This window comes from Musa acuminata, chromosome BXJ1-9, assembly GCF_036884655.1.
Source record: "Musa acuminata AAA Group cultivar baxijiao chromosome BXJ1-9, Cavendish_Baxijiao_AAA, whole genome shotgun sequence".
NCBI classification, from domain to species: Eukaryota; Viridiplantae; Streptophyta; class Magnoliopsida; order Zingiberales; family Musaceae; genus Musa; species Musa acuminata.
The window spans coordinates 8,288,691-8,316,674 of NC_088335.1; the positions used below are offsets into that span (position 1 = coordinate 8,288,691).

A 27,984-nucleotide genomic window follows, 5' to 3' on the forward strand; every position below is an offset into this window, starting at 1 on the left:
TATTTGCCCGTAGATGTGTGCGTCAGACATGACATCAGAGTCCGATGTAGATAGCAGCAGATCATCTCAAAAGATGTCGTCTGAAAGCGGCCATCCAGCCGATCAGCTCCGCAGAAACCGGCATCCATCCGGGATCCAAGATTAGACCCAATCAGACGGTGATGATCGCCCCTTCCACCTAAACCAAAAGCCTACCCGAGACCCTTTACCTAACCCATCCTCACGACACGAAAGACAAAATGAACCGGACCACAGAGTGGGGGGTATTTTCGTCAACGAGAAATTACAAGACCCGAATCAAATCCCTCCCCTCCGCTCGCTGGGGATTAACATGATTAGGGCCAATGAATCCCATGACTTCGTAACTTGAATGAAAGACGGAAGATTAAATTTCAAGTCTAATTTAAATGGGACCCCAAATTGAAAGAAATTGAACAATACCAAGCCAAAACCAGAGAACAGAAAGAGAAAGAGGGAAGGGGAAGAGATCAAACCCTAGACTTCGAAGCGGCGGAGTGAAGACGACGGTGGCGGTCGGGTTTTGCGAGCGGCGACGATGGAGAGCCCCGGTCATCCCGAGGGAGAGGTGTGGGGAACGTGGGAAGACCTCCTCCTAGCTTTCGCTGTTAACCGCCACGGTACCCGGAGTTGGGACTCTGTCGCCATGGAGATCCAGTCCCGGAGCCCCTTCTCGCACCTGTTAACCCCCCAGAGCTGCCGCCGGCGGTACTGCGACCTGAAGCTACGGTTCGCCGGTTCCGGCGGCGAAGAAGGCAGACACGAGGACGACGAAGGCGAAGAGGCTGGCTCATCTGTCGAGGTGCCCTGGGTCGAGGAGCTCCGGAAGCTTCGAGTCGCCGAGCTCCGCCGCGATGTCGAACGCTACGATGCGTCGATCGGGTAATTAAATAACAATTTACGGTGTTTTTTCATTTTTCTCAATTTATAGGATTATGTTTTATCTGCCGTCAGATCAGGATCAGGCGCATCTGAGCGCTTGATCTTGGATATATTTAAATATTTTTTTTAATTATTTGTATATTTTAGATATTTGCAACTAAAGGTAAAAAGGTTGGAAGAAGAGCGCGAACGGAGCTTGAGGGAGACGGAATCCGTCGAGGAAAAACCGGATCAGGAGAAGGAGGCGGGCAACTCGGCGAGTCACACGCCGGAGGCTGCCGTCGGTGATGCGATCTCCGGTAAGGATTCCGGCCGCTCCTGCGGGGAGTCCAACTCGACTCTTCCAAAGGAAGGCGAGAAGAAACTCGATGGAGATGATGGAAAAGCGGAGGAAGCCGTTGGAACCGGCGGCGAGTCCGCCGATCCGGTGGAGCGGCTGCCGGCGGGTGAGTCGGGCGAGTCGATGGTGGCCGAATCCAAGGGCGAGGAGGAGGAGGAGGGTGAGAAGGAGGGCAGCGACGTGCAGTGTTCGAGGAGCCCCTCAAGGCGGCGAAGGGGACGGCGGAGGAGGTTAATCCCCGGCGGCAGCAACAGCAGAGAGGAGGCGGATGCGGATGCGGATGCGGACGCGGACGCGGGTGCCGCAGAGGAGTCGATCATCATGGGCAAGCGGGTCGCTGCTGAATCTGAGCCGTTGATGATGTTCCTTGACACGATTCGATCAGATCAACAGGTGTCAATTCTGGAGCGTCGGCTCGGGTGCCAGGTAATTATCCCCGATTTCTCGCCTCCCCCTCTTGGTCTTGATTTGAATGGACGTCGGGTAACGTATCGCTTTGGCATGAAGGCGAGGCAAACGCATATTCATTCTCGTCCTCTAAGCGAGAATTGTCATTATCATTCGATATGCGATGTACGCCTTTTTGCCCAAAGACATACTTTACTGCGTTGCTGAACTCGAAATGCTTAAGCTTTTATGGAAACGAACTTGATTGTGGTTTATGACGTTCTGATCTAATCGATCATTTGGTTGATTGAGATATACAGACCTTTGAACATCACGAGTATGATTGAGATCTAAGAATGAACGAACCAGACTAAGATGCTCCAAGTTTTCTTCTTTTTTAAAAACAATGCTGCCTTGAATTGACTTGGCTAATATATTACAACAAGCTAAAGCATGTTAAAGGAAATGGCCAACAAAGACTTACTTCTGCCTCTCTGATTTGGATGGAAATTTAATGGTTACGGGGATCTTGATTTTTGTTTTTGGTTCCGGGAATCTTTCTTGAAGTTTGTCTGGGTTTCCGCTGCTGCAGAATTCACAAAATGCCATATTAGTGTTTGTTTGTTGGCTTAACGTGTGGGCCGAGCAGTTCCGAACCTGAAGGTGGTGGGTCGTAACTCCTCACCAACATTGACTTTTTGGGTTCGCGTGCTTGCGTGTAACGATTTGACTGTATATAGAAATATATCGTCCTTTATTTTTTTTTCTATGGTTCGAAAAAAAAAATAATGTTTTATTTTGGATATCCACAGGAAACCATCAGATATCACAGTCTGATACGGCGACACGTGGATCTAGAGATGGTGCGTGCCAAGGTGGACGGCTTAGGTCAGGGAGGTGGTTCGTACACGACCGCGGAGTTCTTGCGCGATCTGCTGCTGCTCTGCACCAACGTCATTGTCTTTCACCCCAAAGACACTCCCGAATCCATCGCCGCTGCTCGTCTCCGTGACAAAGTCACTAAAGAGATCTCCGTCTGCGTTGGGCCTCCCACACCGTCATCACGGCCGCCGATAGAACCCACTCCGTCTCCAACGCCAGATCTGGACCTCACTGCTTCTCTTCCTGATAAGCCGACGACAGCGGCACCTCTGATCGCTTGCCGGACGCGAAGCTCTACGTCGAACGTGTCTGAGGAGGTCGAGGAGGAGAAAGAGGAGACGCCAAAAACAGAACCGGAGGAGTCCGTCAACGAGGAGAAGGCCGCCCTCGAGAAGAAGGTGAATAAAGAAACAAACGTGCTTTCGAGGAAGACAAGGGGATTGAGGACCAACAAGCTCCGCAGCGGCCATGCAGGAGAAGGTCCCGCCGCTAAGAGGCCTAGTGTTGCTGTAGTTCCAAATGTTAAGACCAGACCCGTCCAGAACCCGGCGGTTGTGGACGCAGCAGCAACATCACATAGGAAGAGTGATGGTTCTGTCGCTTCAACGGCTGCTTTGGAAAAGCAGAAACGGCAGGACAACTCGCCGAACCAGGTCAAGCGGAGCTCCAAGGGGACCGTGAAGGAGACGCTCAAAAGTCCGTCCTCCAGAGGAGGCGGCGTCGGCGGAAAAGCTGCGGAAATACAGAGGAAGCGTGGAAGGAGTATCGGAGGGAAGGATCAGAGAACCCGTCAAGGGACTGGTGCCATTCGCGTTGAATCCGCCACGAAGAAGGTGGCGGATACAAGCGGTCCGGCGAAGAGGAGCGTGGGGCGGCCACCGAAACGGGCAGCGTCTCCATCTACACTCCGTCCGGGGAAGAGGGCGAAGGGGCATACGGAGGCCCGGGCGACGCCGGGTTCCAGGAAGCGAGGGCGGAAGTGAGGTGCGTTAGTGCGGAGCATCACCTAAATTAAGACTCGAATTGCTGTGACGTGACACACCTATTCTTGTTTTCTCTTTATATTTGTTTTTCGTGTTCTTGGGGTGCGAACTTAACCCGAGGATGGGATTTGGTTTGTGCTCCGCATTCATTTAACCGGTCGATAATTAACTCCCAAATGCCGGGTAATTACAATTAGTTGTGGCCCTAAGCTAAGCTTTGTGATTACGGACTTCCAAGTCAAGAAATTGGTGCCTTGGTATGTTCTCGCCTAGTCCGCTAAAGCGTAGGGCCCCACATATATTGGACTGCAATCCAGGTGCTCTCGTGAATGCGCTTCTTCATGGCCTTCGGCCTGGGCGATGTGTGTGTGACTCACGTGTTATTGATTGCGACTCGGTCGATTTCAATATCAATCAAACACTTCAGAGATAGAGAATGATTATTTAGGAGGTTGACCGCACGTGTATAACTTTCCGGTTTAATCTTAAAGGAAGTTTTCGACATTTTTATTTTTATTTTACTTGACTTATAAACTTTAATATAATTTTAATTATTTTGGAATGACTCTTCATAATTTTAATTATATCGTGCATCCCTCAGGAAACGATGAGTGAAGTGTGGGGCCGGTTGGGAGCCAACGTGTTTTCAGAAGCGTTCGCCAACATAATCAGCAGGAAAAAGAACACAAGAATCAATCCTGGTTGAATGTTGAATCGGTAAGCGTTGTTCATACCAAGGAAAACTTTCACTTGACATTCCCTTTAGTTCCCACTGTCTTCTGTATTATTAGATTAAGACTTCGGGGTCAATTTTGACCACAGGTCAACCACGTGTTCCGAAAAACGGCAATCATCGTAATTTGCTAGGAAATTGCCACGCTGTTCCTTCTCACTCTTCCATTTCTGGGCTCCACTGCTATATATATATATGTGTCCTTCGCAGACTCGAAATACAACCATGGCGGAGGCGGTAAACGAGGCGGCGAAACGGACGCCGGGGCTCATGCCATGGAGGAGCTTAGAGGGCAAGGTCGTCATGGTGACCGGCGCGTCCTCCGGCATCGGCCGAGACCTGTGCCTCGACCTCGCGAAGGCCGGTTGCCGGGTCATCGCGGCAGCGCGGCGGACCGACCGATTGAGGTCCCTCTGCGAGGAGATCAACGGATCCGGAGCGTCGGAGCCATCCGCCGTCCGATCGGTGGCGGTCGAACTCGATGTGAGCGCGGATGAACCGGCCATCGCCGCCTCCGTGCAGAGGGCGTGGGATGCGTTTGGCCGGATCGATGGGTTGGTGAATAATGCCGGAGTTCGAGGTACCATTTCTCTTCTTCTCTTCGGTAAGAAACCTGTTTACCGATCATCTTTGGTCCACAATTTGGTGCTCAAACCTACGGCACGTCTGATAATTTTTTGGAGTAGTTGATCGTGTCCAATACTTTTTCCTGAGTTGTTGTAGGCATGGCCAAAAAGTTAGTGCTAACGAAACATCTCGGAGAGTCTCTGTCTTGGCAATTGTGAAACGACAAACTAAAAACACCTCTCTCTCTCGCTCTCTTCCAAACTCAAAATAAGTCTTCTGTTTCTTCTCTTTCGAATAAACAAAGGAACATTATGGCTTTCATCACCGGAAACATTGCATTTATGTCCATAATGTTAGAGGAGAGATGGCCATAGAACAGTGCTATACAGTATCCATACAATGTATCATAGATAATTACATTGGAATTAGACTTGTGCCAATGCGAATAGTGTGAAAGACTAGAGAAAGAAAGAGGAGATGGAAAACCAGAATATAATTTTTTTTATTCATTGGTCTTCTATGTATATAAAAGGGAGATGTACATGGACTGATTATAATCTATACAACTAAGAAATTTGATTCTAATAATTTTATATAATATTTTATTCTAATTTATTTCCTATAATATGAATTGATTTGATACTAATTAAGAATCCCTTAATTATGATAATAATTTATTTTCTTAATTATGGGATTATAAAATCCTTTAGTTATGGGATTTAGAATCCCTTAATCATGAGATTTTCTATGAAGATGTATATGGACATTGTTTCTTCTTTTTGTTGTTCTGCTATGCAACTAATAGAATTATTGAATGAATCTTATATTAATTTGGGGCATCAGATTGGGAAATTTGCTCAGAATGTTGAAGGCTTGATTTCTTTATCTATATCTTCTTTTTTAAATCTTCGTATGTCCTAAGATCGTTACAGAATGTTGTAATTCTTCTCTAAGCTAGTTTTTGAGTTGCTGGTGTCAGGAACCCCATATTTAACATGAATTAAACCATAAATACTTTTGCATAGCAGACTTCCTGGACTTATTTCAACATATGAGTCAAACATTGTGATAATAGAATGTATCTGCGAGTGAGAAGATATTCTTCCCATGCAAAAAGAATTACAACTGACTTTCAACTACTAGTATCTGATGACTTTTTCCTGCATGATATGTTTCCCTTTCAAGGATTATTTTGTTAAGATTAGATGCAGCAAAACATTCAGTTAATCATTCCTTCTATTCTCCTTTTGGTACCTACTTGCGGAAAATGATGTTAAAATTGGGTATGATATTCTCAGAGCAATAAACAAGATGTTGGAAAAAGTATACAAGTTTCTAACTAGCCATATTTCCAATTTGCATATCGTAATCTTACGGTATCGGTATCACATTAAATTGTTTGGGAGTGCAAATTGTTTTGCATCTGAGGAAGGGGGGATTTATAGATTTCCTTGATGGTTCAGATTTCTAGATACTTGTAAGTTTCTTCAATAATTTCACCAAGTACAAGAGTTTGCGAATTTAATCTTCTTCTTTTACATGATGATACATATCTGAATTTAATCTTATACCTTAATTTGATTGGTTGTTTGCCTGCTCGATTCTACAACGCTGAAATGCTGTCTCTTCCTCAGGTGATGTGCACTCACCATTAGATTGGTCCGAGGAGGAGTGGAGTAGCAATATCAGAACAAATTTAACTGGATTGTGGCTGGTTTCCAAACATGTCTGCAAACACATGCGTGATGCAAAACAGAAAGGATCGGTGATCAATATATCATCTATCGGCGGCATTGAACGTGGCCAGTTACCTGGAGGGCTTGCTTATGTTGCATCAAAGACAGGTGTTAACGCAGTTACTAAGGTAATTCGACTGCTAGAACCCTAAATTTCCCATGTTTGTCTTGCATTGCATATGCTCTGTACCATGGCAGCTAAAAAAGCAGACTATTAATATGGATATGGACTCCATGTGTTAGTGTCACTTGTCATTTCGAGATCCTAACATTATATTACACATATTTTCTTCTTCAGATCTAATTTGTGGTTTTCATTGACTCATGTAATCCTTTGTTTCAATTATGACACTTCTGTGTTGTTGAAAAAGCCTTCTTTTGTGCTGCTGTTGGTGTCTTAATGGTAGCTGACAAAGTTATCTTTGGCAAACAGGTGATGGCATTGGAGCTGGGTGCTTTTAACATTCGTGTGAACTCCATAGCGCCTGGACTGTTCAAGTCCGAGATAACTGATGGCCTGATGAAGAGAGAATGGCTGAACAAGGTGGCTGAAAGAACAGTTCCACTAAGAACATATGGCACATTAGATCCAGCATTGACATCAATTGTTCGTTTCCTGATGCATGACTCCTCGGCATATGTTTCCGGCAACATTTTCGTTGTCGACGCAGGTGTCACTCTGCCGGGGATCCCCCTTTTCTCTTCCCTCTGATACTAATTCTTGTTGATGCTTTCTTGATTCCAGGATTTTTTTTTCCTTTTCTTGGAACTCCATGAGTTGAAAGATCGTTTTCTGATTTAAAAAGGTTCATATGGTTAATCTTGTCACTGAGAAAAAGTTTGTAGTTCATCTTTGGTGTGACCCATTAATCGCCTATGCGGCATAATGATCATATGAAATATAATTGCTGCATTATGTTAATAAAGATTTAATAATTACAAACCTTTTTCTTCTAAAAAATTACAAAATTTCTAAGTCTCTTTTTCCCTCTTATATATATATATATATATATATATATATATATATATATATATATATATATATATATATATATATATAATATTTGTCGAACGTGTGTCATGTAATTCTGAAGGTTTATTTATTAAAACAAAAACAGAAAACCAAAGTAGAAGGAAGCTAAACGCTAATAATTAATTTGAGTAAAAAGAGAATTAAATTAAAGTCGGCTGTGATGAGATTCCTATTTTCCCTTTTTTTTTTGATCCGTTTATAGGTGGATTAATCTGCCCTTAGCCTTAACGTAATGCATGAAAACAAGTAATGTTAAAATAAGTATTTTTAGAGCTGGAAACTATTGCTGGTGCGGTTTCGGGGACGAATCTGCACGCGGTGGGCCCGGCCCACGTGGAACTTTCTTTTAACTTATTTCGTAGTCACGTGAGTTGTCCGCGTAGGAAATCTCCGTGCGGCCCCTAAAGGGTTCACCCAAACGAATAATAAAATGATGATAACCCCGAAAGGCACCACCCATCACACCGCCCCCTGCTCCTACAGCAGATAGCGGAGAGAAGAGAAGAGACGGGCGACGATGGAAGACTCGAAGAAGCGAAAGCTGGAGGAGGAAGGCGGCAGTGGAGGCGCCTTCGCTATGGAATTCTCCAAGCAGCTGCGCTTCCTTCTCGACCCTCTCAGAAAGGATCAGCTCGTCGATCTCCTCGTCAAATTGTAAGCGCTCCTCCTCCTAAAACCCCCCGATTCGATGAGCATCGGAGGTGGTTCGATTTCTTAATTACTTTCGCACGCTTCACATGCCCGCTCGTCCTTGATTTACCGGGAAAGGAAGATAGTGGCGAGTCCTTTGATGCCTATTAGGTCTTCCCATTGATGATTTGGGGCAAATTTTTTGGGTCCCATTAGTGCTGCTCTGTCTGTGTAACAATTTTGCTTTTTTATTTCGTAGTTCTGAATTCTCTTCACCCCCTTTTTTCCCCATGTCTTTATGCTATTCTTGAGGATCTCTTTTCTAGTTGTCAATGCTGTGGCATGAATTCTGCGTACTGTTTTTCATCTTCATTTTTTGTCTGTTGGCTACAGCATTCGTTTATCATGTAAAATTTCTTTTGTTCATAATGTGTATTGTCTATTACCGAGGTATTTCTTTGGCGTTCATGATCCTTGGCCATGAAAGGTACTTGTCTGATATCGTGGAGGGTATATTATCTGAATGAAAAAGTTGGCGTAGAAGGGAGAGACCAATTTACATGAGATAATCAGAGGGATGTGTGTCCTGAATTTGACTAGATCAGCATGTTATCCACACCCAAAGTAAGAGGTGAATTGCTAGAAGACGCAGGGGGGCTTAGATTGTCTGAGATAAGAATGACCAACACATGTTTATGTTTGACATCATTTGTTATTAGATACTTTAAAAATGGTTGGAACAAAAATTATGTCTCAAGGCTTTGCCTTTTGATAGGAAAGACTGGCATCAGATATATCCAACAACACAGTTACTACAGGATTCTCAGATTTTGCTGCATGGTTAATTAAGAAATTGCAAGTGAAAAGTCTGATCATTTTAATTATCACTAAACTCTTTTGACATTAGCATTAATAGTCAACCATTGGACCTGTGAACCTTATAATTGTGTTTTTTATGAAAAATGTTTAAATCATGATTATGATTTGTCGATCAGGTGCACCACACCAGCAAAGTAGAAATGATACCATGAATTTCATTAGGATTCCATACAAGTGAAGCACCAGGATAGAAGATGAAAAAAGAAGTATCATGATTTTTCTTGGCATCCAAAATGATGTCTCACAAAGTAGAAGCCTGTGATAGTATTTTCCATTTGGGCATAACAGTTAGAATACAATGCAAAGTAAAATAGAAGAATGTTAACTTAAATGTCTTGATTATTGTCCTAAATTAACAAAATGGATGTTTTCTCAAGGCATGAAAGTGAGGACAATAAAATGGCACCCTTTAAAAATTGTATTCGATCATAATGGTAATGATGGAATGCAACGTGTACTATGGGCTTCTGGTTCAGATTAATTTTCTTTTTGTCATATAAAAAAATGACTTCTGAGCTTAGTGTATTTAAGTTTTCCTTTAAGTTGATTGAATTTCTCTTTAGGTATGAACTTGATATAGCTCAAAGTCCTCACTTCACCCACATTTTACTATGCTATTTGCTGCAGCAACTAGTTGTTTGGGTTATGGATACACTATTCTTATGCTGTTAAGATGTTAGCTAGGCCATGGTTGCAGTAATTTTTAGCTTACAGTCGCTTCTGAAAAACAGCATGCATGTCTGATGTGTTTCACCTTTTCTCAGACTGCTTTGTTCATAAGAAATTACACATTGGTCTTGTGTTATGGCAAAGTCAGAACCAAGCTAAGTTACTCGTTATGCTTTATTATGATTTCGTTTTGTTATCAAAGTTCATTTAACTGATGGTTTTTATTAGTATCACTTGTAATATCCTCCTCTTCCTCTTCCTCTTCCTCTTTTCCCCTCTCCCTCTGTCTCACACATACACATGCTCACACTCTTTTCTCTTTTTCCCCTATGCACTTGCACATGTGTGTAACCTGCCCCTTTCACATCTGCTTAGAAGCACACCCCTTTGATCTCTAAATTAGTTATCAGTGCTTACTATGTGCTTGCCAATGTTACAGAATGTTTGGATGAGTCAAAAAAATTGGTTCGACTGTGTCTTTTCATTATTTAAATTCTATGTACCTCATGGTTCATGCTGTAATCTCCAGAATGGCCAGCTTGTTTGTTTTCACGAGAATCATTGTAGGTTTATCGTCTTTCCTTGAATCCATTTTTATTCCAGTTTATTGTCATTCTTCAATATAAGTTGGTGTATGACTGCTGCTATTGTTTGTTTTTGTATGAATTGCGGGTGCAAATGTTTGCCTGTGTGCACTGCATGATGTTGCAGAGGTAACCAGTATCCTTCAGTTGCAGAAGAAATTAAAGGTCTTGCCAGTGAAGATCCTGTTCATCGCAAGCTTTTTGTTCGTGGCTTGTCTTGGGAGACTACTTCAGAAACTCTGTGTGCTGTGAGTGCTTTGCTGCCTGCTTGTTGCTTGTTGTGAATGCCTGATGCATCTTGGATGACATGACCCTAACCAACAATGTCTTTGTTGTTTTAATACAGCTAACCATGGACTAATTTTAAAGCCTGAAAATATTTTTATTTGCAGTATTCATGTTATAAACTAGAAGTTATCTGTTAATTTAGGTTTTCAGTGTTCACGGAGAAATTGAGGAGGGAGCCGTTATTGTTGACAAGGCAACTGGGAAATCCCGTGGTTATGGCTTCATTACCTACAAGCATATGGAATCCACTCAAAAGGCATTGCAAGAACCCAGCAAGTTGATTGATGTAAGAAATTTGTTTCAAACATCTACGGCGTTTTTTTCTGCTTGTTTTCAGTTGTTTTTGCTATAGATAGTTTGATCACCACTTTGACATTGGCAAAGAGCTGATTATTGCTACTGGACTCATTTTGTAGCCCTCAAAAGTTCCATGTAATCCAAGTAGAACATTATAAACCTTGTGAAGATGCACCTTTTGAAATCCAAGAACATCGAGGACTCATGTGCGCTTACAATTGGATAAGATTTGTAACAATCCCCTTATTTTCAAATTTGTTATCATGTTTAGTTGAATTTCATCGAATGTTTCTTCAGTTTCATGAACTTACTAATGAGATGATAGATCTTCTTATCTACAGACTAATCATTTAGGTGCCATGGTAATCACACTCTTGACGATAGTTATTCTAGCTACGAATTCTGAACCAAGTTAAATTGTCAAAGGAATTGTCTTTGCTAGGATTCTGAACCAAGTTACTCTAAACCTACTTAAAAGAGTCCAAGACTAACAGTGTATTTATACACATCTATCCATATTCATATGCAGTAGTAAACATAGTCATTGCAAGTATAAATTTTATAGGCAATATATTCACAAGTACTTCTTGGTCACATGTGGAATTTGTCAAATCTGATCATTAGTTGGATATGATAAACTTGTAAGTAAAATGAAATTCAAACTTAAAAATCTAATATCAACCTTGGCATTTTGCAACTGATTCAAGCTTGTTCATTATTTTATGGTATGAAGTCAGAACATGGGTTTGTTGTGACTACCTTGATGACTTGAAGTGCAACCATTCTTGAGCATGAGCTGATATTGAAGTTAAATGAGACTTCAAAGTGAATCAAAATTTGGTGCATGTGAGTTCGTTTTAAGTACTGAAAAACATAGCATCGACTACTGAAAGTCTCTGTTGAATTTGGTGAACAGTCAGATTGAGTCTCTATTTATTCCTTGTTCTTACTATATGCAAAAACCAATTAATGTGCCAGCATCTTTGTTTGCCAAAAGTTGATTTCTTGACATATTTTTTTCAATATGGTGATAACAGCTAATGATGTAGAAATCATTACACGAACAGTAGAGAATCAAATCATTTTTTTAGTCATTATAATGCCCTCTACACTTGTCTCTATTTTGTTATTTCCTTATTTTCCTTGGGCATTATTTGACTTATGGTTTTGTTGTGCCTATGCTAATACATGGAAAAAAAAAGGTGACAACTAGACTTAACTATGATTCTCTATGTACTATTTATCGTCTGCCTGCAAGCAGTGTAAACCTCCTTTCTAGAACTAAGTTGCATACTAGAAATTAAAGGAATCTGCTAATCCAACAGGTAGAATTAAATGTTACTTGATAGTGAAAGGCCTTTTTTGTTGGATTTATCTGGTGTTCTGTTGCATTCACCATCATGCTGCATATCTATGGTGCTATCATTAAAGATGGGAATTCGTGCATCTAAAACCAGTAATTTTTTTCCTGTGCTATTTATCTCTGATTTGGCTTTAACATTCCTTTTCATTTAACAAAAATCTCAGGGCCGTTTGGCTGTCTGCAACCTTGCGTGTGAAGGCCTAAGCAGCACTTCTGTAACCAGTGATTTAGCACTTAGGAAGATATATATAGGAGGCCTTTCTCCGGATATATCCAGTGAGAACTTGCTTAGTTTCTTTAGCAGGCATGGAGAGATCGAAGAAGGTTCAGTTGCCTATGATAAAGAGACTAACAAATCAAGGTGTGGTATTTCAGTATAACTCATCGCATTTTGGGTTGGATCAACTAGAGATAAATGTTTTTTGCTTATTTTGGACAGAGGGTTTGGTTTTGTCACATTCAGGACAGTTGAGGCAGCAAAGAAGGCCATAGATGACCCAAACAAGACACTTGGGGTGAGCAGGACAACTTCATTTTCATTTTTTTCTTTATGGTAGCAGGCAAAGAGCCGTAATATTTCTTTGGTTCTCAATACCTCAACTCTTCTTCCAGTCCTTGTTTTTGACAGAAAGAACTGTTTATATCTACAGGGAAGGAACATTACTGTGAAGCTCGCAGACTCACCCAAGAGCAAAATCATGCAATCACAAGTTCCAGCTGCAATGGTCCCAATAACTATACCAGTTCCAGTGGGATATGCACAGACTGGAAAGGCGCAGATCGGTAGCTCAGCGACTGTTGGCTATGCTTCTTACCCACCAGCACTGGCAGCATATCCTGCTGCTTATCCAAATGCTCAAATTCAGTACCCAACCGCACCGCAAGTTTCATACCCACAGACTGCAAAAAGAGAATCGGTTGGATTGCCTGCAGTAGCATCTACTGGAATTACTGGGTTCCCATATTATGTTACTAAACCATGATGGTCACCTATAAACTATTTTAGGGTCCATGGTAACTCCTATATCATCTGCCACAAACACTCCCCAGTGTCTAGGTCGGAAGCATTACACATCAGGTAGTTTCTAGCCGTTGTGCCGTGTCAAAATGAAATATTCTGGAATTCATAACCATTTTTATCGGAAATTGAATGTTATGTGGGTTGTTTGATTGCTGGTTATTTATAATTTCCATGATGCCTGGTGTGTGTTTAATGCACACCATGCAATATGGTATATCTTTGATGGTATTTCCTGCTACGAATTTATTCGCGTAGATGGTATATCTTTGATGGTATTTCCTACTACCAATTTATTCGTGTCTTCACTAATCTCTCAAGACTGCAGAGTACGATCGAGAGAATACTTCGATCACTTCCCGGTCGCTCGTTAAAGTAAAAGACGAATATGCCATTTGCATCTTATCTTGCGCCTCCTTTTAACGATAGCTTTATGATGATGAGAGTCCAGTATAACAAAATTTTCTTTCCAGGAGCTATCTGAGACTATAATACAGTGTCTACCATTTTTTCGGTCACTAAAAAGCCTGTATACGTAGACACCTTCGGTTGGATACGCCAAAAAAGGTCCTGAAGGTGTAACACTATCTACGCCAAGTCTGATGTTGCAAGAGAAATAGTAAGAATATGGCAAGTAGGATAATAACAACCGGCGAGAAAGAAGAAAAAAACTATTCCCCTTGTGCTAATCCTTCAAACGCCATCATCATGTAACTATTCCCCTTTACCATAACAAAGATTTGAATGACCTCAACCTTCGGTGCACGGGTTTTATAGAACCCAGGTTTCACCGCCCTCTATTTGCAGATTTTCAATGTTTAAATTGTTCAAGTTGCATTCTATAGCATTGCTTATAGGTCAAGTTTCACTATTGTGGCTTTGGATCAGAAGGCTTAAGGCATACCATGAGGAAACTATCTGGTGTTTAATACATTTGATAATGCAATCGCTCAATAAGCAAATCGAAAAAAACAAGTAACAAGTGACATGGAATAATCTTATTGCTATAAAAAAAGGGCATATCATTAATGAACTTAGCTATCAGGAAATTCAGTATGGCACTAACAGCATAAAAAATAAGTATTTGTTGGCGTGCCTCCAAACTGAAATCAACTTAGAGACGGTTCTAGTCTGAACAAGCTCTATCAGCAGTGCGACAGTTTATGATCCGAAAAAAAATATAGACAAATTTGGAGGATCATTAGGAACCTGATGCATAAAGCCCTGATCATAATGTCATCAAAGAAGAGTCTGAAGAAAGACTAACTGATGCATCTCGGTCACTTGTCCAACACTGCAGCACATTGGGATGTGTCCTCGTGCCAAAGTTTCAATGAATACTTGTTGGTAAGAAAAACAGTAAATAGTGGAAAATGCTCCTTTGATTGGGATATAACATTTTATCTCAAAGATACTGATCTTTTCAACTTCTTCCATTCATCTGGCCCTCCAGGATGGCAGTTGACAAAATATTTTGTGAATCTTTCCTCCGAGGATGAAAGAATTGTGCCCAAGGGTATGGTGGAGTGGTACGTTTTCCTTCTTTTAGCATCTGTTGGTAATCCTTGCTCCTTAAACCAAAAATACATTGAAAACCTGAGCTTTATCTTATCTATACTGTAGCACAAAAATGCTGGATAAGCCACAAGCGATTCCAGAGGGTAGCCCAAATTATTCAAAAGATAGTCGATCTTCTTCTCGATTACTTCTGTTGATTGATTAAGTATAGCAGGAACCAACTTTATCATCTCCGAGGCAGTGCCCCATTCTAATCCAGCATTCAATAGGCAATCAAATCTCTCCTGCAGTTGGTCACCTCTGCCCCGGAACTTGGAAAGTGCTTTCACCATATCGTCCGAGTTCTCAACAAATCCTAGCTTCAACAAGAAGTTGGTCTTTTCTTTAAGAAAAATTCCAACTTCTTTAGCTAAAGCACTAGCCTTTGTCCTTGAAGCCAAGTTAGTAAACTGTTCAGGATCCTCCTTTATAATTTCACACAATCTTTTGGCAGATAAGTTCAAGCGTGACAAAACAACATCGGGTTTCTTATAAGAACAAGAACCCAAAACTTTGACATGGGAAGACAAAAGTCTCGCAATATCATCTGATGCCATCCCAATTTCTGCTAAGAATTGCACAGATTCCGACAAGTTCTTTGGGAAATTCCCAACAAGGAGTTGAGGGTACTGCACGAACAAAACTAAAATGTTGTTCATTTTAATACCCAGCTTCAATAGGATTGCAACTAAAATGTATAATTTCTTTCCAGAATCATCAAAAATAAACCTTGGATTACTTTTAATAAAAGCAGCCAATTCGTCCTTGCTACAATGCATTCCATCAAGAAAGCTCAGCATTTTAAGTATCCGGCTCCAACTATATGAATGTTTGTCCGATAAACATCCTCTGATACCATCCAGCTCAACCCCTATGCTTCTCAACTTCTCAAGAAGCTGAAGAAATTCATCATCTACATCACCAACCAAAATTGTAGGACAGCATTGAACCAACTTAATAACAGTAGGTATGCCAAGTCCAAGCTTTTCATAAGCTTGGAGCTTCGTGTATAAGACACCATAACCATATCTAAACATGTCAGTTCCTTCTTTGTACATCCTCCCAATCGTACTTCGAGGAACTCCATAATTGCAAAGAACATGGTAATTCTCAAACAAGACCTCATCATCACTAAGAAACATGATATCACGGGGAAGAAGGGGATTCAACTCTGATGGCTTCAGACCCAAACTCTCAAAGAATGGCTCAAACTCATTTATGGGATGGTAGCGAAGGAACCTGGTGATGGATCTGCCAACATTATGCTCATTATCAACCTTCGCAAGGAGATTCTGTAGGAACACAGGAGAGTTCTTGCTGATATGATCGGCATCAGCGAACTGCAGGCTTCTAGTCTCATGAAGGTACTCAAAGAGAGCTTTTTGAGCACTGGCCCGGGTAACACGAGAGATTCGTGATCCAGCAGAACCATCATATGCATCCACCAGGGCCGGGTTGGCAGAGAAGGAACGATGCGGCAGCTGGTTTTGCCAATTCTTGGGAACCGAAGCATACAGTGACACACCAATACCAAGCCGAGTTCTTCCAAGATCATATGACGGAGTGCTACTCAACTTAACATCCCTTAGATCTGTCGGTTGGTATTTCTGGACAGCGGACGAGGTTGGAAGAAGAAAAATACGACAACGACTATGTCTACCTTTCCCAAATCTAAAAGGCGTCTTTTTGAAAGAAGCAAGAATGCCCGGAGAAACAGCCGGCAGAATCGAGAGGGAACTCAACTGGCAAGGCATCTTGGAGGAACCAATGCTTCGACTCAATCGGCGCCTTATCATGACCAGTTTCACCAAGCACCAGAACGCGAAATGTCGGGATGCTCAAGGACACACCTCCCCGCGGCGAACAAGCGCTCAAATTTGTCTCTCTTGCAGAGTCCCAGGAATTGCATCCTCACCTCGAATCGTAGTGTTCCGTATCACAATGGCTTCGCCTGGGAGAAAAGGACTTGCTCTTGCTGGGAGTGGCACGGTCGAGCGCCGCCATTAGAGAGGAATCGAGACCGGCGGATTTTGGGTTAAAACCCTAACTTTCCGGAGGTCGTCAGGGGATAAGCGAGGATCCATTAAAGAACAGGGGATTGCATCATCGCCGTTAATTTTACGATGATCCGCGTATCGGACGGTTCCAGTGATGGGGTCTATAAGAGAGGCCCTTTTGTGTGAAGGAATCATAACCTTCTGGGATGAGATCATGCCAAAAAAAAAACCATGCAGCTTTCTCTTTTTAGTGAGAATGTATTACATCATACTACTTTGATCTCATCATATCATAAATCTGAACCTAAACAGTCAATTCTGAACGAGTCAAAATTTTCACGTGAAACTATATGGTTAGATTAACTCGACGCAGTGGTTAATTGCCATTCTGGCAGGCTGAATGATTTATAGAGTTACTTACTACAAGTTTAGAACTCGGCGTTACATAATGATTTTTATTCTTTTAACATATTTTATGAAGTAACTGAGTGTGCAGTATTATGAAAGCTCTATGTGGTAGTCATTTTTACGTATTTTGATTTATGAAGTGTAATTAGCCATATCTGTACGACTCCCTAATCTTACACGCCCTCTACAGCTACCTTTTCATAGTCCTATTTATTATTTTTCTTATTCTTTATAACACTTCATATTAGTCCCATATTAAAATAAATAAAACTAAAATTAAATCTGATGAATATATTATTATTAACTTTAATACATAAGATGAATATATATATTATTATTAAGAAAGTGATAACAATACTCATTTTTATATTATAATATTATATAGTGATCAAGAAAGTTGATAACAGTATTCATTTCTATATTATAGTCTTAGATCAACTGATAGATCAATTAATTTATAGGTCGATTTGAGCTAGGTTAGCTTTAAATACCTTCTGTTCATGCCAACTCTCTTCTATCGACTGAGGCAATAGTAGAAACCTCATGAGGAAGGAGCAATAGATAGAAGTTGTAATCCCCAATCCGATTCAACTCATTCTAAATGACAGTCAACAGTACAGTCATCTCCACTGGCTTTTGTCGACCCGTAGTGACCACATATAGCTCATACCGACAAGCCTTGGCATTGTACGTGAGAATTTTGTGTGTGGAAGGACCGGACCCCAAGATACATATTATGGTCCCTGGGAGAATTATGAGCATGTGAAACACGTGGTATTGCTTTCCGCATCCTAAGTGCAATTATTGTTGACAGGATCTCACAATAATGGCTGAAGTGCTACAAGACGTCCATTTAATAGGATTTTAATTTCGTACCGGTGGCAATTGTTGCTACAGCCGGACATGATACGGACACGTCATGCGTGACAAAAAGCCACACCGATTTGGATCCTGCAAAGATCATGCGTGTCACCGGACACATGTCTTGTGTGTGGCTAATCGACACAGGAGGCCACGTGGTCGTGTCATCTCCGTGACCGACGGGTGACACTAATGATTCGAGTCCCAACTGCACTCGCGCTGTCCCCCGGTAGTGGCGAAGCCTCTATACAAACCATTGCCAACCTTACCTTTCGTCTCCATCTCCTTCGATAATGGCTTCTGTTCTGGACTTCCTTTGTCTTCTCTTCTTAGTGCTTCTCCTTTCCTCGTCGCCGGTCTCCTCGGGCAAATGCAACAAGGATGACAAGAAGGCCCTGCTCGCCATCAAGAAGGCTCTCGGCGACCCCTACGTCCTCATCGCATGGACCTCCCAGTATGCCTGCTGCGACTGGGCCGGCGTCCGTTGCAACGAGACCACCAGCCGGGTCACCTCCCTCGACATCGATGGCACCAACACCTCCTTCGCCATCCCGTCCGCTGTCGCCCACCTCCCCTTCCTCACCTCCCTCACTTTCCACAAGAACCCCGGCCTCACCGGCCCCATTCCCCCTGCCATCGGCACCATTACCGACCTCACCTTCCTGCGCCTCGACTGGAACAGCCTCTCCGGCCCCGTCCCGGACTTCCTCGCACGTCTCACCCGCCTTGATTACCTCAACCTCGCCTTCAACCAGTTCTCCGGCGCCATTCCCGCGTCCCTCGCGACGCTCCCCCTCAGCTACCTCGCCATCGACCACAACCGGCTCACTGGTCCCATCCCCGAGTCGCTGGCCCGGTCGCCCGCCGCCTACCTTTATCTCAGCAACAACAACCTCACGGGCTCCATTCCCCCGTCCTTCGCGTCCAACACCTTCGAGAGGATCGACCTGTCTCGCAACCAACTTAGCGGCGACGCGGCGCACCTGTTCGGAAAGTCCAAGCCATTGCAAGTTCTGGACCTGTCGAGGAACCACGCAATCGAGTTCAACATAACCCAGGTGGAGATCCCGGAGGAAATGACGGCGTTGGACTTAAACCACAACCGGGTCTACGGGAGGCTGCCGCCGGAGATGGGGAAGGTGGAGTGGCAGCTGTTGAACGTGAGCTACAACCGGCTCTGCGGTCCGATACCCAGCGGGGAGGGGATCCAAAGGTTCGATCGATACGCCTTCTTCCACAACAAGTGCCTCTGCGGGCCGCCGCTCCCGGCTTGCAAGTGATGAATTGCCGATGAGGGCTGTGGCTATAGCATGACGATGCAAAGCGAAAGGCGAAATAAATATTCGGCAACAACCGTATTGGATTATAATTATAATTATAATATCAACGAATATCTTATTCGAACAGGAAATTATTAAATGAATGAAGATTATTTCATATAATAAGGATATAAATATGAATAATACTAATAATTCATCCATAAATATTTCAAAAGTTAAAATATTTCAAACTTAAGATAGATGACTTTAGTCAAATTTAAAAAATAGAACATTTTCATGAAAAAAAACATAAAATTGAAACTTTTGTTCATAAATTGTAACACTAGACTTCAAAACCTCACAACATCCCGAGGATGATGGTGATAGTAGGAGTTCCTGTGTCGATCGGTGCCAGTGTTACCACCGACAAAGAGGTAGAAGCAAGTACTACAGGATGAGAAGTAACGACCCCCAAAGCCTGATATCAGATGGAGGGTTATAGGACGGATGTAATTGTGATGACACATTATTATCGACATGTGGGATGCACTCAAAGGCTTCCGAGAGTGATTAGAAAGCATATTTTTAAGTCCATCTATTTTAGACTTATTTTTCCATAGCAATAAGTATACCATCAACATTCAACATAAATATATTATAAAATTATTTACACTTTTTATATATACATAATTATCATAAAATAATCTATTATATCTAGAATTAAGCATAAATTGATTAAATAATTTATACCATTACGAAAACAGTTTGATGTTGTAGGGGGAGTTCTTACTAAATATAGTTCTCTTTCTCTTTTTCCTTAAACCCTTCTTATTATTATTTAATATAGTTCTCTTTTTCCAGGTTTTTCGAAGAATTATCATTTTCACTTTCAGCTACTCTAATTTCAGATGGAATGTTGTTACTAAGGCCAGCAAAACTCAAATAGAAGTATGTTTAACAACTAAAATTATATGTATTTTTTATAATTGATACCTAATATCTAGCTATATTTCTTAGCGACCAAACAAGTTTTATAGTTGCCTCCTTTTTTTTATCTTAAAGATCCATTTTCACCTAACTAGCTTCTTGTTGGGTTGAGGTTTCACCTATTTCTATGTACGATTGTAACTCCTCTATTATCATCTTGCTTGATGTGATTTCTTTGAGCATGAACTACCAAAAGCCTCGTTCTCAACAACAACAATTGCTTACGTGATGTCATTCGTGTCCTTTAGATTTGGATGTGATCGGTAACGTGATCGATAGAGGGCAATGCTATAGGGTTGCTCATCCTTGGTTAATTATAGTTCGTCTAATTTTCTTTTTATCTTCTGGAGATGAGATGTATGAGTGACAATAGATATTCCATATGCTAAGGATGATTTTGGAATCAAAACTCTGTGTGGAACCCGACTTCAAAGCTTTTTACCCCTAAGAGAAAACTAAAACAAATATAATATTTTGACTTACGTTCTTCTAGTTTACCATTATTCACCCTTATATATACTTTATAACCATAAATTCTTAAAAGTAAATAAGAAGCAGGGGATCTGCTCCACTTTTCTTCTAATATCTTGAACTCAATTGCTGATGATAGCAATTTGTTTATCAAGTTGCATACGATCGATTTGTCTTGACCCAGAATGATTTGGAAGCTCAGCTTTTAAGATTATGTACAATACCCTTTCCAAGATAGTACAAGTCATTCTCTTTGCTATTCCATTCTATTATAATTATACTAAGGATCTTGGCAAATGGAGATCCATTACCGTCTATATCTTCCCTATAGGTGAATGAGTTGGAAAGTGGGTTCCAATCTACTATTGTGCTTTCGACCACCAAGGTGATAACTAGAGTAATAAAAAAAATAATTTAGTTAAATTTACAAATTAAAAAGAAGATGTCATCGTGCATATTTTTGAAGGACCAAACATATCGACGTCAAATATCATTTTATTTATGAAGTTATCACTAAAAGGAAATTTGAACTTCACATGATCGATATAGCTCGCAACTCGACGGACTATTTGAATTTGGTCAATCTACGTCAAGCTTTAGTTTAATGCCCTATGGGGTATTTTTGAAAGAAGAGAAGATGGAAGTTTTTAGAGTTGAACCCACATCAATTTTTTTATGACTAGAATTCATGGGAACTATCTTAAAATTGAATCAGATTTGAGTGAGTCTAGTCCAAGAACCAATATTAATAATAATAATAATTGTTATTATTATTATTATTTTATATAAAATATAAATGGTGAGATTCGAGTTCATGATCTTATGATAACTATCAACTAGATTAGCTTATATCTTATTCGAACAGGAAATTATTAGATGAATGAAGATTATTTCATATAATAAGGATATAAAGATGAATAATACTAATAGTTTATCCACAAATATTTCAATAGTTAAAATATTTCAAACTTAAGATAGATAATCTTAGTAAATTTTGAAAAATATAATATTTTCATGTTAAAAAACATAAAGTAGAACTTTTGTTCATAAATTATAGTACTGGACTCTGAAACCCCACAACAACACTACCCAACTACTATTAGGACTCCTAAGCCTCCATCTCCTAGTAAATCCCTCACAACAACATCTCAGCGATGAAGATGGGTTCCCTCGACTCTCTTGGATTCTTCGGGGCTTTTCTTGTCTCCGTTGGTTATCTCAAAGGATGGTGGTGGTGGTAGAAACTTCTTAAACCCCCTAAGGCTCCTGCTCCTGCTCCTGTGTTGATGCCACCATTGCCGACGAGAAAGAGGCAGAAGAAGGTGGTATTGGGTGAGAAGTATTGACCCCAAAAGTGCCACGTGGAGGGTTATAGGACTTATTATTATTGATGTGTTGGATGCACTCAAAGGCATCAAGAGTGATTGTAAAGCATATTTTTAAGTCTATTTATTTTTAGATTTATTTTTTTAGTAATAAATATATCATCAATATATAATATAAATATATTATAAAATTATTTATTTTTTTAGATATATATAATTATCATAAAATAATCTATTATATCTAAGATTAAGGATAAATTGATCGAGTCATCAGTATCTTACAAGATTGTTTGACGTCATATTGGGACTTCTTAGTAAATAAATATGGTTCTCATTCTTTTTTTTCTCAAGCCCTTCTAACTACTCAATAGAGATCTCTACTTCTAAGTTTTCATAAAAAAAATATCATCATCACATTTAGTTACTTTAATTTTATACTGAATGTTGCTATCAAGACTAGTAAGACTCGAATAAAAATATGTTTAACAATTAAAGAAAAATATCTTTATAATTGATATTTAATATACGACTATATTTCTTAATCAAATGAGTCTTATAGCACTTGCACCCACTTGCACCCAACCAACTTCTTATTGGGTGTAGGTTTTACCAATTTCCAAGTAGATTCTTCAATAATGATTGTAACTCCTCTATTATCGTCTTGATGTCACTTCTTTGAGCATAGACTACCAAGAACTTCATTGTATGAAGTTGACTATTCTGTACTTTACAAGTTCTTAGCAACTACAAGTGCGTAGGTGATGACATTCGTGTACTTTGGGTTTGGATATGGTTCACGACATGATCGGTCAAGGGTAATGCTATAGGGGTGCTCCTCCTCGATCAATTATTTTTCTCCTCATATTTATCTTCTAGAGATGTATAGGTGATGACAGGCACTGGATACTTTTAAAATCAAAACTCGTTATGTAATTGATTTTACATCTTTTTCAGTCTCCTTGTCCTTCCTCAATAGCACATACTCATCAAAAATAGCATCGCTATGTATTTTGAATTTATGAATCTTTAGGTTCTAATCTACCATCATTTACCTTTACATAAACTTTATGACAAAAAATATTAAAAATAAATAAGAAACCATGGATCCACTCCACTTTTCTTCTAATATCTTGAACTCAATTACAAATGATGATGATTTGTTTATCAAATAGCATATGATCCATGTCGTCTCGACCGAAGTTAGGCTTTTAAGATTATGCATGATACCATTTTCAAGATGGTATAATTTATTCTCTCTGCTATCTCATTCTATTGTGGAGTGTGAGATTGATTATATGGTGGTGAATGATTCTTTCCTTCATTCAAGAACTATTGAATTCATTATTATAAAATTTCATATCATTGTATGGCATGTTTTAACATGCTTCCCAGTTTATTTCTCCATCATATCTCTCTTGTGTTTAACAAAGTATACTCATACTTTCATCAAGAACTCTCTTTCTTTAAATATTACCTACGAGAGGTCCCATAAATCTGAATGGATGCAATCAAGGATTTCATTCGAGTAGGGGTAAGAATTTTATTATTCTCTTACTTTATGTTAATGACATACTTATTCTTGGGAAAGATATGTCTAAAATTGACATATTGAAGAAGGAACTGAGTGAGTCTTTTGTAATGAAAGATAGGGACTAGTAAAGCAAATACTAGGTATGCAGATTTTCCGTGACAAGAAAAATAAGAAGATTTGGTTGTCATAAGAGAAATACATCGAGAAGGTATTGGAAAGATTCAGTATGAGCAATACAAAACTAGTTGGTTCTCCACTTGTAGGTCACTTCAAGTTATGCTCAGAACAGAGTCCGTCAAGTGATGAGGAGAATGAGAAAATGCAAAATGTTTGTTATGTTTCAGCAGTCAGAAGTTTAATGTATGTAATGATATGTACGAGGCCGGACATCGCATATGCAGTTAGTGTTACTAGCATATTTCTTGCAAATCCAGGCAAAGAGCACTAGGCAGTAGTGATGTGGATTTTTAGATATCTCAAAGGGATCTCTAAGGTTTGTTTAAGCTTTGGAGGTAGACCACCTATGTTGACAAGTTACATAGATGCAGATATGACAAGAGATATAGATACGAGGAAGTTCACATCAAGTTATGTACTTACTTTTGCAGGGGGAGTTATGTCATGGCAATCCAGATTGCAAAGGTGTATTGCTCTCTCCACCATAGAGATAGAATATATTGCTGCTATAGAGGTTTGCAAAGAAATGTTATGGATGAAAGAATTCTTATAAGAATTAGGACTAAAACAGAAAAATTATGTGGTGCATTGTGACAGCCAAAGTGTCATTCATTTGTGTAAAAACCCAATGTTTCATTCTAAGTCAAAGCATATAGATGTCATACCATTGGATTCGAAATGTATTTGAAAAGAAGCAGTTGCGGCTTTAGAAAATTCATACATATGACAACGAAGCAGACATGTTGATAAAGACTTTATCAAAAGAAAGACATGAGATATGCCGACAGCTGATCGGTATAACTTCACATTGAGGAGTTATGAGACAACCTCCCTTATAGGTTGAAGGGGGAGATTATTGGGCTGATAGCCCATAGTTCAACCCATAGTGGGCTTGAACAGCCCACAACCCACCTCCTCTCTTAACCTAACCCTAATTCATATTGGGGGGTGTGGTGGCTATAATAAGAGGCAGAAAAAGGCGATGAGTTTTTGGCACGGGATTCCAAAGAAAATAAGGAGAACAAGACAGAAAAGGAAGAGAAAGAAATGGAAGAAAACAAGGACAACACAAAGAAACTATTCTCAATCATCTAGCAGTGTTCTTATCTCAGGTTAGATCAAATCTACAATAGATTCTTACTGTGATTACTTGGAGAGAATTAGAAGAATTTAGAATTTTGTGTACAATGATGTGATCATTGTATCCCAGTTATTATCTTGTGATTGTTGCTAGGGTTTTGAGTAAGAGATTGAGATTTGTATATTCATTATTCTTATAGTAGATTATCTCTAGTTTGCTTCATAGTTTTTACCGTTTATATTGAAGGGATTTTATGTATATCTTGGTATTTTATTTGATTGTGATTCCATTTAATTTCATTATGTATTATAACCTATTAGTATTTATTCATATAAAAAATTTATTTTTTTATGAAGTCGCTTCCTTTAGCTAAATTCAAGCAGAATTTGATCAATTTATATTAAGTTTTAATTTAATGCCACATGAACGAGGCATTTTTGGGAGAAGTGAACCCAACCAATATCAATTTTTTTGTCACGAGGAGAATTTGTGAAAACGGACTTAAAATTCAGTCAGATTTGGTCGAGTCGGGTCAACTGGAGATGTTGACCATGTCAACTTCTCACCGGCCCCACTCCTCGCTCCCTCACCGCAGCGTGCGTAATGTTCGCTGCTTGCGCTCGCGCCGCCGTCCTGACCCGAGAGTTCCATACCGCGTGCCTCATCGTTCGGCCCCCCACCGCGACGCTCACCATGGCCGCTCATGTGCAGTCGCTCCTCGCCCTCGTCGCTCCTCGCCCGCTCGTGGGCCCGTGGCGCTCGCCACAGTCGCCCACATGCAGCCACACCTCTACGCTCGCGGGTAGCGACCCCTCCACCTTCCCTGGCTCCTATAATGGAGGTTTGGGGAACAACAAAGGGGGATGGGAGAAGAAGAGAGGAGAAACCTGTGAAGTGAGGGAGACGTGAGAGAGATCTCACACTGCTCCAGCCCAACTCTGACCGAGGACTGTCTCCCCCTCATCCCCGATCTTCGTCGCCGGCCGGCCGTAGAGAAGAGGAAACAGAGGTAGTTGACGGGTCAACATGCAACTTTGGCCGATAGGGGCAATTCTATAATTTCATATTTTTATTTTTTTTAGCACATTTAAGGATTTTTTCCGGTCGTCAAGTTACTTGTGCTTGTTTCATATTTTATCATCTGATCTTTTCATTGACTCGATCTATATATAGTGGGCTCATAATATACTAATCCTTCTAACAGGAACAAAAGTTCTGTCAGTCAGCCATGTAGCAGGTTTGATTTTATTCTGTTTGCTTCGTTGCTTCTTTGAGTCTCTTTCGTTGGCAAATTTTGTTCCTTTAGTTTCTACGCCTCTGCATCTGACTTTGATTTCAATATGATGTTTAGGTAGGAAGACATCGATCTCTGTTCTTTGCTGGAAATGTCACCATGGGCTCTGCAACATCATGTTAGACTGCTTTATGTAAGATTTGCATCCTCTTAGTAGATGGTTCTCAGATTGACTTTATTCTGTTCAGTAAAAAGCTTTCCAGTTTCCTCTATGTTGCATGCTTTCTGTAGCTTGAGCTATAGGAATTTGAATCGATCTTAGGATAACCTTTTGGGATTAATCTGAATGATGGACGAACAATATATGTTTGTTGCTCCAGTTTAATGTATTTAAATAATTAATTAAGACCTGTTCATCAACTTCATGGAAAAGATGCCAAATCCAGGTTTCATCCACTACCTGACTTCGATCATGGGAAGCGTAGTTGCTGCCGACGGCTGGCGGGTCTCAGTGAGCATCGAAGAAAGCCGCCTCCTGTGACTCCCTCATCACAGTTTCATCGTGAGGCCTCATCCTTGCATGGTAGAAACATCTGTGCTGTGCTATGTTGTTCGTTTGTTAGACTTGTCGGACGAGTTCTGGATTGGAATCCATGATGCTTTATTTTGTTTGATAGGAGAACTCAGCAGACTCAGAAGCTTTCAAGGAACTCTTTAAATCACCCAAGTTCATCAAACTCTACAGCAGATGTTTTGCATGATTGGGTAGCTGGTGATCACCGGGTCTTGTGTCCTCCATCTGTGGTGCATGGGTCTCATTATTATTCTATGCAGCAAGTTATGAGAAGCCCTTCTTCTGTGTCGGACGTCTTGCAGGAGTCGCTCACTCCAAGTGCTTTCTCTCTCTTCTGTCGGCGCCACCATGGAACAACAGGAACCAGGTTTCAGCTACCTCGGCGAGCGGTAGCTGTGATGGAACCTCAATGGGACAGCCAGCAATGACAAACCCTTGGGGTCTCCTGCCTGTGGAGGTTGGACAACGACTCCAGGTGTCGGACGTCTTGCAGGAGTCCCTCACTCCGGGTGCTCTCTCTCTCTCTCTTCTGTCAGCGCCACCATGAAACAACAGGAATCAGGTTTCAGCTACCTTGACGAGCAACAGCTCTGATGGAACCGCAATGGGACAGTCAGCCATGACAAACCCTTAGGGTCTACTACTACCTGTGGAGGTGGGACAAGCACTGAGAACACCCAAGATGATATGGGAATACCTAGACCAGCTGGGTTTGGTCATGGACAGATTTCAGGTATGCCTGAGTCGGCTCGGCAGGTAAATTGGAGCTATCAAGGCTTAAATAGGGTAGCAGATGACCCATCAGGCCGTCCAACGCACTGATCCCTGCACGATATTTTGATATTGGCATTCATTTCAATTGTTATTTCCAGCAAACAGTAGGTCCCAAGTTGGGCAGTAATTGCTTGGTCGCGACCTGACTCAGTCAATTCCTTTCCCTTAGAAAAGATTTTTTTGATTAATTATATATTATTCTTTATATGTAGATATTTTTAGTATCTCGATCGACTTAAAAATTTTATATTAAAATCTATATAATTATAAAAGTAAAATATTTAATTTTATTTATTCTAGCATCCTTAATTTTATCGATGAAAGTATACAAATAATGGATAAAAAGATAATTTTAATATTCTAATTATGTTTTCGATGATGATGAACGAGAGCAATAGATGACTATGGTGGATGAGAAGGGAGAGCAGTGACGAAAGATGAGGCAAAGGGAGAGAACGA

At 40.7% G+C, this 27,984-nt stretch overlaps 5 protein-coding genes and 1 long non-coding RNA gene across 7 annotated transcripts; 5 read left to right on the forward strand and 1 right to left on the reverse strand.

Annotated features, from left to right (window-relative positions):
- The first annotated feature begins 436 nt into the window (after positions 1-436).
- On the forward strand, positions 437-4,209 carry LOC135592969 (uncharacterized). Of its 2 annotated transcripts, XM_065082732.1 has the most exons (4): positions 437-900; positions 1,048-1,666; positions 2,440-3,493; positions 4,094-4,209. In XM_065082732.1, exons 1-3 carry the CDS (start codon positions 557-559, stop codon positions 3,490-3,492), a joined length of 2,016 nt encoding a protein of 671 aa, XP_064938804.1. In that variant the 5' UTR covers positions 437-556; the 3' UTR covers position 3,493; positions 4,094-4,209. The 2 variants fall into 2 exon arrangements, with proteins under 2 accessions (XP_064938804.1, XP_064938803.1); XM_065082731.1 differs by lacking the exon at positions 4,094-4,209 and having other exon boundaries at positions 2,440-3,688.
- LOC135592972 (uncharacterized) lies at positions 4,094-7,272 on the forward strand. The gene is made up of 4 exons (XM_065082734.1): positions 4,094-4,209; positions 4,436-4,805; positions 6,427-6,656; positions 6,962-7,272. Exons 2-4 carry the CDS (start codon positions 4,451-4,453, stop codon positions 7,238-7,240), a joined length of 864 nt encoding a protein of 287 aa, XP_064938806.1. The 5' UTR covers positions 4,094-4,209; positions 4,436-4,450; the 3' UTR covers positions 7,241-7,272.
- A 745-nt stretch (positions 7,273-8,017) lies between these two features.
- LOC103997717 (UBP1-associated protein 2C) lies at positions 8,018-13,441 on the forward strand. Its single transcript, XM_009419022.3, has 6 exons — positions 8,018-8,215; positions 10,451-10,571; positions 10,754-10,897; positions 12,436-12,632; positions 12,711-12,786; positions 12,922-13,441. The coding sequence occupies exons 1-6, from the start codon at positions 8,079-8,081 to the stop codon at positions 13,252-13,254; spliced, it is 1,008 nt and encodes a 335-aa protein (XP_009417297.2). The 5' UTR covers positions 8,018-8,078; the 3' UTR covers positions 13,255-13,441.
- Positions 13,442-14,272: 831 nt separating this feature from the next.
- Positions 14,273-16,903, reverse strand: LOC135592973 (transcription termination factor MTEF18, mitochondrial-like). Its single transcript, XM_065082735.1, has one exon. It carries the CDS (start codon positions 16,640-16,642, stop codon positions 14,690-14,692), a length of 1,953 nt encoding a protein of 650 aa, XP_064938807.1. The 5' UTR covers positions 16,643-16,903; the 3' UTR covers positions 14,273-14,689.
- Positions 16,904-18,405: 1,502 nt separating this feature from the next.
- Positions 18,406-19,392, forward strand: LOC135594517 (polygalacturonase inhibitor-like). The gene has a single exon (XM_065084888.1). It carries the CDS (start codon positions 18,406-18,408, stop codon positions 19,390-19,392), a length of 987 nt encoding a protein of 328 aa, XP_064940960.1.
- A 6,758-nt stretch (positions 19,393-26,150) lies between these two features.
- Positions 26,151-27,621, forward strand: LOC135594257 (uncharacterized). Its single transcript, XR_010480048.1, has 4 exons — positions 26,151-26,180; positions 26,295-26,370; positions 26,624-26,760; positions 26,855-27,621. It is a non-coding gene; the product is annotated as an uncharacterized LOC135594257 (long non-coding RNA).
- The last annotated feature ends 363 nt before the right edge of the window (positions 27,622-27,984 follow it).